Source organism: Aphelocoma coerulescens, chromosome 1A, assembly GCF_041296385.1.
Source record: "Aphelocoma coerulescens isolate FSJ_1873_10779 chromosome 1A, UR_Acoe_1.0, whole genome shotgun sequence".
Lineage (NCBI taxonomy): Eukaryota > Metazoa > Chordata > Aves > Passeriformes > Corvidae > Aphelocoma > Aphelocoma coerulescens.
The window spans coordinates 65,559,436-65,578,761 of NC_091014.1; the positions used below are offsets into that span (position 1 = coordinate 65,559,436).

General features: G+C 44.1%; 1 protein-coding gene across 5 annotated transcripts in view; it reads right to left on the bottom strand.

The window, feature by feature from the left end:
• IRAG2 (inositol 1,4,5-triphosphate receptor associated 2) overlaps nt 1-19,326 on the bottom strand; it is a 37,279-nt gene that overhangs the window by 997 nt on the left and 16,956 nt on the right. For 3 of the 5 annotated variants that reach the window (XM_069003325.1, XM_069003322.1, XM_069003323.1), the window contains 22 exons: nt 17,874-17,988; nt 17,264-17,426; nt 15,419-15,480; nt 14,410-14,475; nt 13,489-13,597; nt 12,182-12,329; nt 11,313-11,394; nt 7,753-7,799; nt 7,605-7,669; nt 7,389-7,505; nt 5,865-5,947; nt 5,668-5,740; nt 4,858-4,912; nt 4,745-4,772; nt 4,061-4,201; nt 3,531-3,665; nt 2,646-2,793; nt 1,718-1,761; nt 1,018-1,095; nt 845-909; nt 309-410; nt 66-170 (listed from right to left, as the gene is read on the bottom strand). In XM_069003325.1, coding sequence (XP_068859426.1) covers nt 66-170; nt 309-410; nt 845-909; nt 1,018-1,095; nt 1,718-1,761; nt 2,646-2,793; nt 3,531-3,665; nt 4,061-4,201; nt 4,745-4,772; nt 4,858-4,912; nt 5,668-5,740; nt 5,865-5,947; nt 7,389-7,505; nt 7,605-7,669; nt 7,753-7,799; nt 11,313-11,394; nt 12,182-12,329; nt 13,489-13,597; nt 14,410-14,475; nt 15,419-15,480; nt 17,264-17,426; nt 17,874-17,988 — 2,031 coding nt within the window. The remainder of the gene's footprint in view (nt 1-65; nt 171-308; nt 411-844; nt 910-1,017; nt 1,096-1,717; nt 1,762-2,645; nt 2,794-3,530; nt 3,666-4,060; nt 4,202-4,744; nt 4,773-4,857; nt 4,913-5,667; nt 5,741-5,864; nt 5,948-7,388; nt 7,506-7,604; nt 7,670-7,752; nt 7,800-11,312; nt 11,395-12,181; nt 12,330-13,488; nt 13,598-14,409; nt 14,476-15,418; nt 15,481-17,263; nt 17,427-17,873; nt 17,989-19,326) is intronic. The other 2 variants (XM_069003324.1, XM_069003326.1) reach the window with 2 other exon arrangements.

The window sequence follows — 19,326 nt, forward strand, 5'->3', positions numbered from 1 at the left end:
TTAGTTTGAACCCTCTTCCCACATGCACCTACCAAACGTGGCTTTAACTTGTGAAAAACACTTACACTGACTCCAAGGTCCATTTGGATGGGTATTTTCCTTTTTCAGAGACACTTTCCTTCCTGGTTGGTTGTTCCTGTACTTCAGCAGGCAATTCTGACCGCTCATTTCTGTAAACAACAATCAACAGTTCCAAAGCTTTGCCAAATTCACAACAGCTTGGCTTTATAGCCCTGACCAGGTGGTGAATTAAAAGCTCCTTAAAAAACAAAGCAGCACATCGGGGAGGAGGCTGCTGCTGAACTTACTTGGTTTCAAAATGCTCCTCTTCATACTCTGCCCAGGAATAGGTGCTGAGGAACCTCTGCAGAGAAGGACGCTTCTCATTCTGCTTCACCCCTAGTCTGCCCCTGACGTATGTTAAAATAGTTTGTTTAAATTTCCCCAGCAGATACAGAGCAGGAAATGAGAAATTTAGCAGCAGCCTACTCATTTGGTTGAGCTCAGACAAATAACTTTCAAATTTGTTTGAAATTAGGATTATTAAAAAAAAAAAAAGAAATCAAACAAAACTACTGATTCATCAATGGCACATACTTAGATTTCACATTCTAGTTCTAAAGCAAGGAAGTTGAGGGATTTTTTTTTAAAGCTCTCAATGCTCAATAAATAAAAAAGGAGAGCTCATGAGCCTCATTTACCTATTATAGCACATAAAACTAATGCGAAAGGTGTAGCCTAAACATAATTATACCTCAAGATGCTCCATCAACTGCTTAATACAGGCACAGTTAGAGTTGAAAAATATTTCCCCCTGTTCAAAGACAAGCCCAGGTGACTTTACCAACTGCTTGATCTCCTGCTGAATCTGTCAGTCCGTTCGTCTCCATCGGGCTCGTGGAACTGGGCCTGGAGGAGAAATTTGCCACATTTACTGCACTGCCATTCTGATGCTTCATCCCAGCTAGTTTTGGGGAGGTGAAGCACCTCAGCATCCCTCCAGCAGCCCCTACTTACCAGTGGCACCCCAATCCCTGCATTCCCAGCACTCCTGGGCACTGTTGCAATGCTAACTCTCCGCAGGGCTGATGAGGGCTATACAAATAAGAGGCATTACTGGCTCTTAGCAAGGCACAACTGGGTTCCCCACTGACCACACAAAATACCATCTGTTTTATACAAACTATATTAAAAAAAAGATGTTGATGCTTAGCTTGAGGTGACACACAAAGAATCCAATTTCAAGTGCAGATGAAATAATATTTTGAAAGCAGCATCTTTCCACACCAAGTGCTTTCTTCCCACCTGAGTGAAGCTGGCTGCACACAGCTTCCAGCAAAATACCAAAATTGAATGTATCTAAATTCCCCTAATCTTGCACACAGGAATTCCTACACTCAGTTTGAACTGCTCCCATCTATTTTTCTCATATTTCTGTGCTAAGCCCTCCTTTAACCCCAAGAAAATCCCACATGAACAGTTTTTCTTAACCAGTGAGTGAGTGCTCGACCATTTCAGCTTCATCTTCTAAGAGGGACCACTTAGAAAGTTAGTGGGGTGACTGGAAAGTAAACCTTCATGTTTGATTACATCAGCCCATATTTGTGACAGAAAAGCATCAAGTCAAGCATGCAGCAGAGCACCAGCACATGACAAAGCAAAGAAAAACACACACACACTTAAAAAAAATCTTGAAATTTCATGTAAGGGCCATTACCTTAAAGTTAAAAGGACTTGGTAGTTTTTTATTCGTAGATTCATCTGCAAAGATATCAAACATCAGGGCATTACAGGAGGAGTTTGCTGCTTACAGGAATGCAGTGAGTTTAATTTGCAGCTTAAGGTCTGACTTTCTGCAGTGTTTAAGCCAAGAGCACTTTCAGAAAGCAGAAATGAGACCTCAGTGAAAAGCTTCCTGACGTTCATAGCATTCCCACATTACCCATCCTCTGCAAGCATCTACTTCTGTCACTATCATCAAATGTATTCTATTATTGAGGCAATGTCCTGTTACAAGACTTTCACAGTCAGGACTGTGATTCAAAAGGCTCCTGCAAGGATTTTACTGGTGTGCAAGATTTCCCTTTTGGTTTTTACAGGACACATCCTCCTATTTTTCAGAAGAATTTAATATTTCTCTGGCAAAACCACAAGTGCACAGCATTGTCTGCAAACCTGGCTGCTTAGAGGGGGAAATAGACACCCCCTGCACTTGAAGGGGTTTGTAATTCCCATTTTGAAAAGGGCAGGGTGCATCTGTAGAGAGCAACCAAAGCTCAGCTACCTAGGAATAGATACTGTGAATACTCCAGTGTGAACAAGAACCCAAATTCACTGCTCACAGGGAATAAGATTATCACCAACACATGCCGTGCACTTTTCTGAGAGCCAGAACATTCCTGTGTACTTGCAGTGGTCCCACACACACTCTCTCAGATCCCTGACAGTTTAGGTACAAGTTTAATTTCAGAGAGCTGCTTTTAATACTGTTAATAAATTACAATTTCCCCCCATTTTTAGAAGAGGGGATAAAACAACCATATAATCCCACCACCTAAGATGTGGAGGGATTATATAAATATTCTGCAGCTGTAAGGGCCTGGCTGGCAGGTGCTAGCAAGGAGAAAGAGGCTTTTCCTGGTTACCTCTGTCTCCAAGGGAGCTGAAGGACCTCTCGTTCTGGAGCAGGACCTGCTTGAGCTCCTCGAGCTCCGCGTGTTCTTTGGCGTACATGCGCTTCAGGTTCTCCACGTGCTGGATCATCACCTCCACGGCCTTGCTCACCCGGCTCTCCTGAGGGAGCAGGGCAAGGAGCAGCTCTCAGGAACTGCCTCATGTTTGGAGATTTCCCCCTCAAGCATCTGCTCTCCTCTGGTATCACCATGGTACAAGAGCCTCTCACTTTTGTCCTCCCTTTCAAAGCTTCACTACAACCCACAACCCAATACATACACAGGTTTCTTTTCTCCAGGGATCACTCTTGTTGTAAAATAAATAAATTAGTCTTCAGTTTCCCAAGCCCTTACAACTCGTCATCATCCTCATCTCCTCTGATCTACAGTCTCAGCTGCCACCATGCATTTGCTGGTATTGCCAAGTCACATTTTCATGCTGCTCTGGGGTATTATACACAACTACACCTAACATTTGAGCAGGGCTTTGTAATTTTTCCATAAATTTAACTGATTACTGCCCTTTCCATAAGGCACAAAACAACCTTTGCAGCATCAAGGCAATTGTTACCCACTGCTTGCTATTTTGTACATCCCACTTGCCAAACTTTTTGTTTGTTTTTTTCAACCAGAACCTTATTTCTGCTGTGGGTTTTTGCACAATTCTAGTGCAGCATAGCTGCTCTCAGTGCCTGGGATTCCTTATAATAACACAGAGTGAGAAGAGTACACTACATACATCAGATTCCCAAATCCAATCCTGGAACCAGAAGCCCAGCAAGCAGATGTGGCTATTTATCCCTTTACATCTGGAAGATTTTAGTTTTGTACAAAGTACTTTTAGATGGAAAGTGTTACCTGATTAATAGCTCCCAACATCTCTGCTCTGCTGGCGACTCGGGCTGCATATTGGCTAAGGAACTGCAGGCTTTTTTGCAGCTTCTTAATGATCTCCTGTGCTTGGTTATCTTCTTCACACAAAGGAGCTAATGCCTAGGAACACACAGTGGTAAGAAAACTGGTGTGAGTTACTAACAGAGAATCAAAGGTTGAGCTGATGACACTGAGGAGTTGTGTTCAGGCCCACATCAACATCCTCACTCTGACTGGGATAGAGAGCTCCGGTGGGCAGAGACTGGAGCATTAAGTCAGCTGAAGCAGGGGTCAAATGTTTGTGCAACAGAAAAATTCCCTGCTGCCTGAGCAGACAATGTACTTGGATCAAGGTTATCCCTCAATCTCTCATATTTCAACTGCATTGCTCCAGAACTTCATTCGGATTTGCTGGTCATGTATCCCATGCACACACACCCCCTTTAAAGAGCTGTTTTAAGAGACACTCACATCTACTTATCCCATCCACCCTACCAGCCCTGGCCAATACTGACCTCTAACATCTTCACAGCGTTTGTGATCTCCTTTTTCAAATTTTCTTCAGCCAAGTCTCGGGACCTCTCTTCGAGCTTCACTCTCTTGTCCAAGGTAAACAAGTCACACTTAAAACCTAAAGACAGCCTCAGAAATTCAGCCTGTTGTGTGAGAGAAAAAGATTCCTGGGTAATCCAAATGATGCAGAAGTTTAAGTAGATTTGGACACTGACATGACATTTGGGACTATACCCTAGGAACAAAGTTTAGGGGAGATGCAGAAGAGTAAGTGAACATGACCCACTTCCTCAAAGAAGGTCTTCCCATCTGTAGTGATGGGGGGAATGTGCTGCAGCCAGAAGAGGTGACATCCTGGCAGCACACTGTGCCATCTGTGCCTTTTGACAAAACTGTCTTAAATCAGCACATTCTGCCTGGGAGGAGGTCACAGCTATGCTCCTTCAAGCTTGCAAACAAATGTCACAGTAGTGACAAGTCTTTGTTCAGTTTTACAGGTTTCCACCTTTCTCCATCCCATCTCTTGCAAAAATTTTCATTAGGCTTGGAAAGAAAAATTTCAGAAGTTAACCTACAGAAATACATCCAGTTTAGTCTGGAACATTCTTTTACACAGGAGGAGATATTAATCAGGGTTTAGCTACAAGATCTGTTGTCTGAGACACTTCAGGATACAAGCAGCTTACCTCCACTTCCTTCTCATTTGGGGAGTCACTGTAGGAGAAGAAAAAGAACCATGGAACAGACTGTGGCTTTAAATTCATACCTGCAGGTGATCACTGAAAGTCAAAACACTTACGGCTCATTTTGCTTGGTTTTATCTCCTTTAATGCCACCTGCAGTGGGTGAACTCCCTGAGAAGAGACCAAAAAAAAGGTTTTCAGACCAACATGAAAAAAACAGGCTCTCCAAACCAACCTGTGAGAGTCTTTTAAGCTTCCACAGAAGCCCCCGTTCAAGATTTCCAGTGTTGAGCTCTTGCCACTGAAAACAACTCATGTGCCTCAGGTTCTGTTCATTGCGAGACACCACAGCACTGCCACTTGTACAAAGCCCAAAAAGTCAGTTGTTCAGGGGACTTCAGCTGGCATCTTATTAGCACAGAAATGGTTAATTGCAGGTTTTGGCTTCAGGGTGTTATGTAGGTAGGACTTACTACCTTCATCAGCTTTTAGCAAGCTCCAGAGGGAAAAGAGGAGGTGATTTGAAAAGTGGAGATGTCTAAGGAGAAACAAAATCCTGCCTTTCTATACCATCTATAGCACACAGAGATGCTTCTTTCACAAATCTCTGGGGAGAGCAGGAGTGCCAGAACTGCTTCAAATATCTCAAACTCCTCTGCAGCTAAGAATTTCCCTCCTGTCTAGAAGAACATGGAGCTGGTTAAATGAGTATCTGCAGAAATCAGAGGAGCAGATTTTGCATGACACCACTGTCCTTCTCTTCATTTTCATCTCCAATTGCAGCTACTAAGCCTTAAAACAAAAAAGCCCCGGTCATGTTTGGTGTGGGACAGGCAGCTCTCTGCATCTTCCTACATAGCTCTGAACTCAGCTGACCAAGACTCATTACTCCAGTAATGTTAATTTGTTCAGCAAAACCCTCTTACCTTTCCTGCTGGGAACCACAGCTGGTGCTTCCTCACTGCGCTCTTTATTATTTTTCTTTCCCTGGTCCACCTCCTAAAGGCACATCAGAGCAGTTACAGTGAGAGAGCAGCCACACCACCCCTGGAGGGGCCTGTCCCCTCCTTTATCAATGCTCAGCCAACCCAGTTTGGCTTTCCACTGTCACCAGGACTCTTACCAGGTCTTGCTTCAAAATATTTTGAAACACAGGCTTGTGTTCTTCCATCACCAGACAGGATTCCTTCTTGATCTGACTTGGTTCTGTGGAGAAACATTCCCAAACCCAAATGTAACAATTAAAAAGACACACCAATCTTCCAACACGCACTGTTTTAGCCATGGGCCAACAGGGCTGAAAAACTGCACCAAATGCCAGGAAAGACCACTAAGAAAGAGAGGCAGCAGCAAAGAACACTACAAAGACACATAGGAAGAAGTGTGATGATAACTACAATTGGAAAAAATCCCAGTAAGAAGTGTTATATGTCTACAGCTGAGAATATCATGTACTTCCTGTAGCTGAAGTTGCAAGAGTTGCAGTAATATTCCCTTGGATGAATAAATTTTATTATCTTGCTACCAGCATGGAGGTTTTTTTGTTGTTGTTATGTTTTCTGTTTAAAGAGGCAGCTTATAATTAATATTTATACCTTTAAGAAGATCTGGAATATTTTGTTTTCTCCTCTGTTTATGCAGTCACACACAGGTGTGAGACAAAGAAACAGCACAGGGAAAAACAAAAAGGAAAACATAAGCCAACCAAAACTCCAGCTTCAGGTTTGAAGCCTGCAGGAGAAGATTTATCAGCTCTAATACTAGAAACACTTTCTCTTCAGATATGTCCAACAAGCAACTGGATTCTCAGGCTGTTGCTCACATCTTTTTGATCTGTTCTGCATATCTGTTTTCTCTTCGCCAAATGCACCTGGACCACATATGAAAATTAACAGTAGAGGGAAATTAGTAGAAAGAAAATGCTTTTAAATGAAGGGACAGAATTAGATATCGGGAAGATAGTACTGAGGAAGGAAACAAAACCAATCAAGAAACTATAGTCTTGTATTGAGGTAAAGATTAAAAAAAAAATTGCAAACAAGCGTGCACAGCTATTCTGTGCTGCTTATTCAGATCAGCTTTACAAAAACAGCTTAAATACAGTGTGTACACACACTCCAGTTTTGGTTTGGTTTTATGGTTTTTCACTGGAAGAAAACCATCAGATCTGGTAAGAATATGGTGGGTGTTAATGGCTCTAGCAAAAGACAGAACCATACACAAATGCCCCTCCCCTCATCTCTCCTCTTGAACCATCCCAGCGTCTTGTGCAACAGCCATGAAAGAGAGGAAAGTGTTTAGTGGCACTGTTGAACTAAATGACTTTTTAAACCCATAAAAACATATTTTTTCTCTTGTCAGAATTGTTTGGGATTTTGTACCCACTCAGGGTTTTGCCAGCTGAGCAAGCCCCAAGATCTCACCAAGTTCTTTCATGCTCCCTGTCTGCAGTGCTGTTGTAAGGTGGGTAAAATCTTTATTCCTACTCAGCTTCAGGGAGGCTTGAGAGCACTGGTGAGTGAAAATACTTTCAAAAATAGAAATTCTCAAGTTGTTGCTCTTACTCAGCTTCCTCACTTCAAAGATGTGCTGGAAGCAAACCATTTCCTCAGTGGGTGAGTGCCAGGCAGTGCAGCAGCCACTGTACCTGACACAGGAACAGCTGGGTCCTTATCACTGTTTGTCTCTGTTGCTGCAGAAGTTGGCACATCTTCCCCTCTCTCATGTAAACCCTTGGGTGATCTTTCCTCCATAACAAAGCAGCCTGCAACATCAGACAGCAGAAAACACAGTTTTTACTGCTCAGTAAACACACAGACTTGGGCACATCCAGGACTTTCAGTGCCCCAAATTAAGGACTCACCTGGTGCTGGCGCTGTGCTTTCCACTGAGGATGCAAGAGCTTCTCGGGCTGATGTTAAGTGATCACTGCCAAAACAAAACCCTTTCAGATACTCATCCACATGATACAGATCTTGATAAAGGCTTTTAAATCTTGCACAAGACCTGACCTGGATGGGATCAGAGTGGCTGGTAGTGTTGGCTCCCCACAGTCAATCTTCACAGAGAGAGAGAGAAGAGTTAGTATCAGAGTGATAGCCACCAGTATAAAATTTGTATATCAAAGCTTTAACTTTCCCAGCTGTCCCTAAACTATTCCAGCAGTGAAGAACTAGCTGGTAAGTGCAGAGATTCACCTACTAGTCTGAAGCCATCTCAGGAATATCATACTCAGAGATGTGCTTGGTTCCTGACTCCATGGTTTGCTCCTAACAGACATTTTCAATGACCAACAAACGTGTTACTGCACCACCACTGTTCCATCTTAACTCTGTGCATTACGAGAGATCCACTTGCAAAGTCTGGACCTCAAACCCTACAAGTGAGGTGCACAGAGCTCCATTTGGCTGTAGGGATCAGACTCATTAGGTAAATAAAAGTGTTAATAGTCAAATCAATGAGCAAGCAGATGGTTCAGAACACAGAAAACTTGTGTGCTGTGTTGTACGTCTTAGTGACTGCCTCTGAAGGGATCCAGTTTTATGATAATGTATATAACAATTACCCAGCCTCTTTGGAGGCCTCAGGCCTCCCTGGTGTGCAAACAGCAGAGGAACAAAGCAATTAGAAGCTGGCAGTTTTGCTCATGTTCCTTGAGCTGCCACAGTGCGGTTTTGGACCCGAGTCTTATCACATCACAGACAAAACCAATATCCTCTTGAGGCTTTTAATGTCAAGGGAGGTGCTATATGTGCACTATCCCTCTTCCTCATTTCATCCTGGAAAGCTGCAGCTCACTCATTCAGTTGTTAGGTTGGTTTCTCTTTATGGGTAAAAAATACAGGGGGGAACTGAGGTTTAAAGGGTTAAGCTGGTAATGACTTTTGCTGAATTACACCCACTGTTGAAGAGAAGTGCTGAATAGAAAACAAAAACACCCCAAACCCAATCTCTCTCCAAGAAGAGGAGGAACAAGGCCGGACAGCTCACTACATATCAAGCACCCAAGGATGCTGTTGAAGTATGTGTGGAGAAACAACAGAAAAACCACATCAGCAAGTGATTGCCTACATTCTGGTATCTTTCTTCTCCCCTCAAATGCCCTCAGAGGACACAGGAAACCCAGCAAATGAGAGCAGGAGCTGTCCAAGGGCCCTGGTCATTCTTAAGAGTGACCAACTTCTCCCAGCATCAATAAGTGCCTTTTCCCTCCTCCCTGCCCCATCAGAGCTGGGCTGCTCTTGCACAGCCCTGCCCCAGCCAGGTGGATGTTTCCTCTAATGCAAATTCAGGCTATTTTTATTATTATTATTTGAATTCTCTCATAAGATTGAGGAAGTGCAGCACTGCATTTACCTTGTTAGGCCATTAGGTCTGCAGGAGTATTGGGGAGGGAGAATAACATCATGCTGGAAAGAAAAGAAATCTAAAGGGCTTTTAAAACCAACACAAAGCACCTGAGTAAACAGAGAAGCCCTTGCATCATCTAGAACTGACCGAAACAATATATTTTGCTACATGATCTGTCCCTGCCCAGGTGGGCACATGGTCAGTGGTTTCTGTTTGCAATGAAGGCAAACCCTGAATTCAGTTTTTAAAACCCCGAGCTGACTACCAGGATTGTACACTCCCATGGATTCCACTTAAAGGGAAAAAAAATCCCCAACCCAATAAAAGAGGAACACCACATTCTAGATTTCTTAATAAAATAGAATCATACAATGGTTTGGGTTGGAAGGGACCTTAAAGATCAAAGTGCCAACCCCCTGCCAGGGGCAGGGACACCTTCCACTATCCCAGGTTGCTCTAAGTCCCATCCAACCTGGCCTTGGACACTGCCAGGGATGGGGCAGCCACAGCTCCTCTGGGCAACCTGTGCCAGGGCCTCAGCACCCTCACAGTAAAATCTGTTTGCCCAGGATTTTAGAGAATAGCACAGTCCTTTTATGAGGAAGAATAGCCAAAGAAGATCCTGTGGTCCATCCCTAATCACTTCCCCCACTTGCATCCCTCTGATCAGCATAATAATCCAAGGGTTCTCTATCACAGCACACAAATTCTGGCCACAGTCTGGTACAACTCATCCGAAACAATTACTAACATTTGGAAGACCTCTCATCTGGCTCTCAGACCGGGGTATGGCTTCCACATTTATAAGTCAAAACAAGAACAAAAACCCCAAGCTTCACTTGGCTCTTACAAGTTCTCCTTCATTAAGTAGCCCCGAAACGTCTATGGTGACAATGATTTGACACAAATAATTTGAGTTACTTACATGCTGATCTGCTCAAATACATCTGCAACTGCAGTGAAATAAAGCTCCAAAGAAAACTAGAGGGACTTTTTCTGTTGAGCAAGGATATACGAATTCTCCTGCATGCCAGTGTTTAGAACAAATACCGGACACAGCCCCTTTGCCTTTTCTCCGGGGCAAGCTTTAACATTTTCATTTTCCCCCCTCAGAACATTCATGTGCAAAGCTTATACTAAAAAATGATAAGAATAGAAAATGACTTTTCTGAGCCCAGATGGAATTATAGAAAGCTCCAGAGCAACAAAGCACAGGTGTTTCACACACCTTTGCACAGACGTGACTTTCCAGAAGGACCAGGTAAAGTAAGAACCCTTGAGATGATCCTCTTTGAGGTCACTTAAGTAGTAGCAGCACAAGCTGGGAGTTCTTCACCTGCTCTACCCCAGTGTGCTGAAACCACAGAGAGTCCCCAGCACTCTTACTTTCTACCCTCACTGCATTTTCTGCTTTGATTTACCACTACAACCAGACCACTGCTGCACTCACGGGTACCACACACCAGCCAGGATCACCCTGAAGTTGGCTGCTCTTTAGTCCCAAAGGTTATTTCCAGGTTCACAGAAACCACTGACCAACATTCTTCCACCATCCCCCCCCAATACTGGAGTTTGTAAAGCCCATTAGAAGCCCTGTGTGGTGGAGCTGAGGTGTAGATTTCAATAGTGAGGATTGAGGCACAGCTTAGGTGTGCTGAGCTGCAGTTTCTCTTGCTGTTGCCACAAGAAAACTGCAGCTCAAGCAGTAGATGCAGGATTCAGGGCAGCAGTGAAGGCATAACTGAGTACATCAGCTGAAGGAAAGCTCCCATACAGCAAAGATGGCATTTTTCAGCTGTTACATGGTGCCCGTGGGAGAAAGTGTAAAGAAAGGCAGTACTCCCAGCTAAAGCATTCTGTGGCTTCTTGCAGGTGGAGAAAAAGAGCGAAAACACTCAGTTCTTCCCTGGCAGAACCAACTGTCACTGCAGAACCAGCACTGTCTCCAGCCTTGAAACCACATTTAAAACACTCCACAGCTAAAAGCATGACCCAGTTGCACGTGAACATTGAGACATTTAGATTTATAACCAAGGTATTGCAGAAACATGCCCAAACAGAAGGGAACACCCCCCACAGCACCCTGCTGACTGATGCCAGCTCCGTCCACCGTGGAGCAGTGCTGATTTATAGCTGAGCCATCTGGACCTGGGTCTGAGCAAGGCATGAAATGCTTGAGCCTGTTCAAAACCACATCTCGGGTGTCAGAGCCAGCACTCACCTCAGCAAGTGAAGAGTCCATCATTGTAATGGAAACAGGAAGGTCTGCATCAGTGTAGTCATCAGCAGAGCATATTTTCCACCTGGCAACACAGGCTTTATTTGCATATTGCCCAAACAACAGAGAGATAGAGTGCCCATTTTCCTTAAGCACATAACAACTGAAGTCACCACTCTCTGTGTAGTCAGTCAGCTGGTCTCTCAGGGAAAGACAAATTCATCACCAACATCAATCCCTCCTCCCCCGAGCAGCAAGAACCACCACCAGTCCTTTTTCCAACCTCCTCCACACTGCACAATTCTACAGAAAACCAGTGTCAAAAGCTCTGAGAGCTGCTGAGTAGTCTCTTGCTGCAGACTGCCTGCTTCTGCACCTTCAGGAACATCCTTATCTTTTAAAATATTCACTGCAATTCACTACAGCTTTCATAATCTCAGGCAGTTCAGTCTCTATTTTAAAGATCTAAGGAGGCAGCTTGATAGGCAAAGACCTCAGAATTCCTGCTCTAAGATCTGCAAAAAAAAGAAAAAAAAGACTCCTCAAAGCCAATAGGATTTTGGCATCTAATGGGAATGTCAATTGTGAGTTAAACATGAAAAATAGACAAGAATGCCTAAATCACGTCTCAGTTCTCCAGCATGAAATAGAAACACCATCACTGTATTTAGCTGGTTACAGCAGCTCCATTAAAGAGTTTTGGTATTTGTGAATAGAAGCAAAGTGTTGCCCTGGCTTACCATGAGCTGATCACCAGGTGTCCAGTATTCCCTCTAAGGGAGGCTCCTGCAGCTGAACTCAGCACACGGAATCTGCTAGACCCTGTGGACTCTTCCCCCCTTCACCCCAAAGAGGTTATTCTGCCACCTTACCTGCATTCTCCTGATGTCACATCTGAGGTGGACACGTGTCCCACATCACACCTGTCCAAGATGCAGCTGCCAGAGCTCTGCCTGCAAGGCTGGTCCCAGCTGTGCCCAGGAGGGTTATTTGGGCAGGAGATCTCCAAGGTCAGAGCATCTGTTAAGAAGGACAAGCATGAAGAGAGGTAGTCCTTGGCAAAGTTTGATTTAGTTACAAGTCAATTTTTTGGCTAACTCTAAAGTAATCAAGCAGACCAACCAAGCAGAGATTTATAATAAGGCAACTTCCATCTTGGTAAGAAGCGATTTGGTTGTGTGGCTTCCACTTGTTTTGTAGATGGAGAGTTTGACAAACTGAAACAGCACTGTCAGAGTAGCAGACTGCTCTGATAAGGAGTACATAGAGCAAAACAAGATCTACTTCCATTCCCATCAATATGGCCTGGAATTACACTTGAACATTTATAGTCTGTGTGAGAAGAGCCTTTGTGTGGTACCAGCTCAATGCTGGGAGAAATGCTTGTGTGTGAAACCCCAAGTGCAGCACCCTGCAGCCCTGCAGTGCACAGCTATCAGTGGCTGCTTTCAATCCTTTTAAGGTTTGAGAACTGCAGGGAAGTTCAAACAACTCAGGAATGCAGGAGATAGTAGCAAATACAATCTGCTGTGAAAGGTGAGGCAGTTCAGCCTGGAGAAGAGAAGGCTGAATGGACACTGGCACAGGGTGCCCAGAGAAGCTGTGGCTGCCCCATCCCTGGCAGTGTCCAAGGCCAGGTTGAATGGGGCTCTGAGCAAGGTGGGATAGTGGAAGGTGTCCTGCCCATGGCAGGGGGATGGAATTAGCTGATCTTTAAGGTCTTTTCCAACGTAAACCATTCTGTCTATGATTTTATTCTCAGTAGCTCTCTTACTGTTCAGGTTGTTAAACCAGGACTACCCTCAGCTCAGCAGCCAAGGAGCAGAACACCTCAGGGTGCCAGTCAGAGGGAATGGGAAGAACATAACCCATGCCCTCTAGATCCAGACTGACAAGCATCCTGTCAGGAATATACTTGGATGTATGATTTATACCAGTAGTCTTAAGATTTTGGGAACTGTCTGTCAGGTTGACAGACAGCCACCTTTTCAGGCCTTTCACTGCAAGCACTGTAATCATGGTTCAGGTTCCTGGATTACACACAGAAATAGGTTAAAGCCTATTTTCCACAGATTTTCCACACTCTACCAGCACATTCAGCACTATTTAGACTGTTCTGTTGACTCTATCTATATTTCAGGTAAAAACCACAGAAATGTCCAACACTACCAAGTCTTACCTAGCAGAGGGGAGCTGTGCCAGTGTGAAACACGTGAGGGCAGTGCCCAGGGAAAGTCAGAATACCAGGTGGGTCCTTCACTCCACGGTTGTTTGGAGCAATGGAGCTGCTAATTGGAAAAAAAAAGAAAAGAACTGCTGCTGTTCCACCACACTGAATACATTAATGCCACCAACTCCCCCCACACACAGGCATCTGCATAAAGTAACACCAACAGTTACACAAATACCAGTTCTTCTGCATTTCTAGACAAAAAAGCCACAGAAGATGTATCTGTAATGGGCAGAACAGCTACAGGAAGAGATAGGATACTTAAACTTTACAATTGCAACAAAAGTGTTGGTTCAAGCTAGGTCTGGAAATAAATACTACAAAACCAGGAAAGATGAGCACAACAGGAGAACCAAAGAAGCCACTCAAACCCTGTGAAGGGGGTAAAAAGAAAAAAAAAAAAAAAAAAAGAAAAAGAAAAATCCAAAACACACTATTTCAGCCAAGCCAAGAGGTGTCATCTGAAGAAGGCATCTGGGAAAACTTCTGAAGCAACATGTGCATGCTGTATTTGACCTAGCATTGCTTAAACAGTGAAAAATGGAAAAGAAATTGGAAGAATTACCATCTTCAGCCTCTGATCCTTCTCAAAAAGCAATTTACCACACATTTGTGTTGTGCTTCAGAGGCAGTGGGAACCTGGCTTTGCAATAGGGTTTGGAATATGCTTTTGTATGCATGTAAACACCTGCATGCACATACACACAGATATTGATCTCAAATTTATTTTTAGTGAATGTTTAACTCGGCAAGGTTTCTCACGAGGAAAGTTATTTATTTCCCTGAGGTGATGAAGAAAAAAAAAAAAACCAAATTAACCCAGCATCCCATTTTAACAGGCTCAGCAGCGGTCACAGGAAGAACACTTACCTTCCCTTTTATGTGTTCAGCTGATGTGGACAGCAGAGCGTAGTCAGATTCTAACTCTGCACAGCACTGTTGCAATAGAGAGAGAGTTTAAGGCAGGCAGGTAAGGGAAGGAAAAAAAAAAATAAAAGCAAAGATGAAAAAATGAGAAGGAACACTGCCACCGAACCTGAGCAAAATGCAACTTTATCTTTCAAACGGAACAACTTGCAGCTATCAGTTGCAAAACTGCAACTGCAAAACTCTGCAGTTATTTCCCCTTGTGACTTTCAGCCTTTAATTCTGCAGACCCTCACTCACAAATATAAGTTTTATTCACGTGCAGCTGGCCCAGTTTTGACTCTGCTCCTCTGATGCTCCTGTCACAGCCTAGGGAACATTTCGGGACCTTCTGTTTGCTGTTATAAATACCTTGCTGTTCTGTGTTGACCCCAGAGTTCTCAGATCCTAAGCTATAGCATTCCTTACTAGAGTCAGTTGGGAAAAAAGTCTTTCCACAATGTCTCCCCCTCCACCCCCTCCCAAAGTTGAAGCAAATAATTTTATTCAAAGCAAAGCACTCCGGAGTTATGTAATTTCCAACGTATTTCTCCATAGAGGGCCACAAAATTAATAACTCTTTCATTGCCTATTCCTGGGTACTGAAAAAATCTTACATTATGGGATTTTAAACATTTTTTTTCAAGCCAGCCTGCAGAAGTGAGGGCTGGTTGTAGGACAAAAATCCCACCAATGCATCAGGGAAGGTTTCCCTCAGCCCCTTTTGATACGGTCACCAAGAATTGCTCACAGTGAAGACCAACACCACACCTGTAAGTCCTGACACATTTTTCCCAGAAGGCTGAATAAGGAAAATAATGTGCCATTTGTACGTGCAGCTTATGTACATGTTAGAAAAGAAGATACCAGGTGCTGCCAAATTGTTTGCAGCTGGTCTCAGCTGGGTTATCCTTCCACCAGAGCCCCTCCTGTGCAAGCCCATCTTTCCTGCTGCCAGCAAAGGGCACCATACCTGGCACAGCAATTCACAGAGCCGCCTCTGCAGCAGTTCCCATCTCAGTGCATTAGCAGTTACTATGAAGAGACATTTACAAGTCTAACAGGGTTCCTTACAACTTGATAACGATGTTACAGCATCTCTAACTACTCCTTATCAGAATTCATTGCAGTTTGCATTAGTCTGGTTAAGCCTGCAACAGTTTTTCACAGGAAAGAGAAAACACTGGACTTCTTCCCCTGCAAATCACAGGCAATGCTTCCCCACATCATTAGTGTTAGGATGCCACAGTTCCCTGTGGAAACAGATCCCTCACTTATGGCTTAGGGGAAGAGAAGTATTTGGCCTTTCAAGCTGACATCCTGTACAGGCGTTTTAAAGCCCATGGGCTTTATATTTCGAAGCATTTTCCCCTCTTACCATGCAGGTAAGAGGAAGTAGAGGATTGGAGTGGGTAGGTGGGGAGGAGACCACAGCCCAGCCCTTCAGTCAGAAGAGGCACCAGACCTGTCTGGCTTTCTACAGGAACCAATATAAAGCATTTTTATTCTTTCCTTCAGTGCTAGCCTTGTTTGTCAGCTCTGTTCTTCATAACACTTTGCAACTTTTCTACGCTTCTCCCAGTTTATTTATCTACAGAAAGCGATTTCTGCAAATTAACTGGAGTCATTTAAAGCCAAGGTCTTAGCCATTTTCAGGGTTGTGGGTTTTTTGGGGGGGTCTCTTTGGGGTTTGATTTTTTTTGTTGATTTTTTTTTTAGTCACAGTGCTACCAGTCTCACATATCTGGGGTTCTCTCTCTATCTACTCAAGCTCACTTTGCAGAAGAGCTTCATCTATTCAGAGCTGGAAAATGACAAACTATTTCCACTGTCATGCCTCTTGCTAAGAGCAAAATAAAGCAGCTGCACAGTTTGAGGGAAGCATGAAAGCAACATGAGCGCACACATGAACAACACCAAAACAGTGATCAGAGGGGGGGGCAAGCAGAGTCTGGGGCTGTTTCTGCCACATCAGTGCAAAGTCATGCCTCACAGCTAAAGCAAAGGGTCCCAGGGAATTTTTCATGCAAGACAAACTGTGGTTTCACATGGAGTTGTTTGCTATGCACATATATATGTTGAGCATATATGGTAAGTGCATGCCTGAGGCCAAAACATTCAGAGGGTTTCAATCAGTCAAATCTCTTTTCTATAAGAAAGTGATCAGACTCCAGGGTTAGGAAAGAATAAGCTGTGTGTTCTGGACTCAGACCACTGCATTATTTAATTGCCCAGGCTATTGAGGTGCTGATGTCAGGAAGTGAGTAAGAAAGAGGCAATATAAAGTTTCCATGGCTCTGGCAGAAGTTGCACGTGTACGAGGCAGTGACAGGATTGCTTTCCACTAAACAGAGCAGCCTAACACCATGCAGTCATTCAAAAACACAGAGCAAACACAAGCAGGACACAGAATATACAAGAATCAGGTCTATTTGGTTCAGGAAGCTTAAGAAAGAGGGATGGCTTTGTTAGGGATAAGGTGGGGAACAGCACCTTTGGTAAAGGAGTACCCGTGCCACCCGTGGAGTTACTGATCTTCCCTCCTAGGACTAGGGGTTTCATCGGAAGCTTTGGTGGATCCCAACACCCACTCCCTTGGGATCCCACCTGCTTCTCAGCTCAGATGGTGGCAGATCTCTTCAAGGAGAAGGAAAAATAGAAAAAAAAGGAAAAAAAGCCCCAAAACAAAAAGCAAGACTCCAGAGAGCGTTTACTGGATGACCTGCTGATCGATCCTGTTCTGCCTTGATGTAACTAAACCCTAAAGTACTTGCCCATGCAAAAAGTGAAAGCTGGCACATTGCCAAGAGTTACTCACTTCTCTGGTCTTCCACCTTTTCTTGAAGGAACTGGCAAGTGCTTGCTAAAGCTGTATTCACATCCCTGAGCTTCTGCTGCTCAGAAATGGCTTCCTCCAACTTGCTCTTCAAGGATGCTGCTTCCTCACAAGCAGAGTGAAATGCTTCAACTTGATCCTCCGCCTAAGCACAAAACAATATTTAGGGAAAAAAGAAAGGAATTAAAAAAAAATAAAATAAAGCAGCCTGGCTAGCACAAGGAGCCTCTAGAGTTCATGTAAATGAAACTAAACTGCATCTGTTCTTTCTCAGGAAGTGATAAAGCTCCCTCTGAACTTCTGCATTTTTACGCTGGGGTGGACTGTGTATGGAGGCTATTTTTGGGCTTTTTTTTCTCTTTTCTCTTTTTTTTTTTTTTTTAAAGCCACCACAAATATGCAATGCTGCCTCTTTCATCAGCAAACTGTTGTCACCACCCCCTCAAATTTTACTTCCTCTGCTGGTTCCACTTTTGCAGGGAGGCACACCATTCCGAATACGCGATTCCCTTCCCCAAGGGCAGCCGTGCGCTGGTCGTGGTCCTTTGCATCTCCTGGTGCCCCACACAGAGGGAACTGGGCTGCCCCTTACATGCTTGCTGGCATCCTCCAGCTTCTTGGTGGCTTTTTGCAGCTCCAAACCCAGGGCTTCTGCCTGGCCAGCAGTTTCTTCTTGTAGCTGTTTGACAGTTTCTATCTCGTGTTGCCTGCAGGGGAGAGAGCACAAACCACAGCCCGTCAGTGACGTCTTGGAGCAGGATGGCCCAGGAGGTGACACTCTGGTTACTGGGACATGCACCAAAAGTCAGCTGTTACACACTGCAGCTCCCCAGCATCCAGAGCCAGGGAATCAGACATAGTTTTTCTACAGCAGGAAAGGGATGAAGGCTTTCTGTGATGTGTCTGGGTACCACAGAGGAATCACCAGAGAACTCGCAAGGAGCAAGAGCTCAGTGGGGCAAGCTTTTGCAATGGACAAAAGAATGTGTTTTTCTCAGGGTTTGGGAGAGATAGTGGTTGGTTAAAGAGTCAGTCATTCTAGAAAAGGGTACCCTGGAGCTACTACTGCTTCACTGGTTTGATTTCTTAGTGTTTTAGAGGGAACTTCACTTGACCGCAAGCAGATGCCATCAGAACAGGTGCTGAAGAGGACAGCTTTCAGTGAAACCCTTCTTTCTCACTGCAGAAACCTTTGCCCATTTCCTCTCTAACTCGCTTGCACTTTTTTTTTGGTTGCTATCATCACAAGCAATTTTGACACAGAGACAGCTTTAAGAAACCAAGTCATCAGTATTTTATCAGCTCTTTTACAAGCGGAGGGAGAGCAGGTGGGAGGTGGTTCAGTGGAAGGTAAGTCAGCAAAAGTCAGTGTGGTACAACTGCTGTGCATCAGCTCTTGGGGCTGCCAGGCCCTAGGGACATCCCAAATCCAGGAATGGGGCTCTGAGCAACCTGGGATAGTGGAAGGTGTCCCTGCACATGGCAGGGGCTTGCAACTGGATGATCTTTAAGGTCTTTTCCAGCCCAGGCCATTTTATGATCCTGTTTCTAAGATCACAACTCATAGAAAAAGCCATATGCCAATAAAGTCACATTTTCATATTTAACAACAAGTCATTTAAGCTACACCCTTGGGGAATTGAGACATCATCTTCCCTGAGCCTAGCAACTGTATCCCAAAGCAAAAATACCTGCAGATAGATATTTTACAGCTCTCTTGCTTCACACAAACCCACCAGTTTTTTTAATGGCTGCACCTGCTTGATAGGCAGTGCCCTCATGCTTTAACTTCTCAGTCTGTGGTCTCCCTGGTGTTTTCAAAGACACCTCCAAGACTGTACATCCTTTCAGACACAAACCTTAACTCCCACACAGTGTAGACGTTGTGCTAAAACCAGATCCACTCTCCAAAACAGAAGATCATTTCCTCTGTGAGAAAAATTCTTGAGAATTCAGTAGACTTTGCTCCACAACCCCCCCCGCCAAAATAAAACACTAAACATCTGAACAACCAGCAAAAAAAACCCAAAAAAACCCCACAAAAC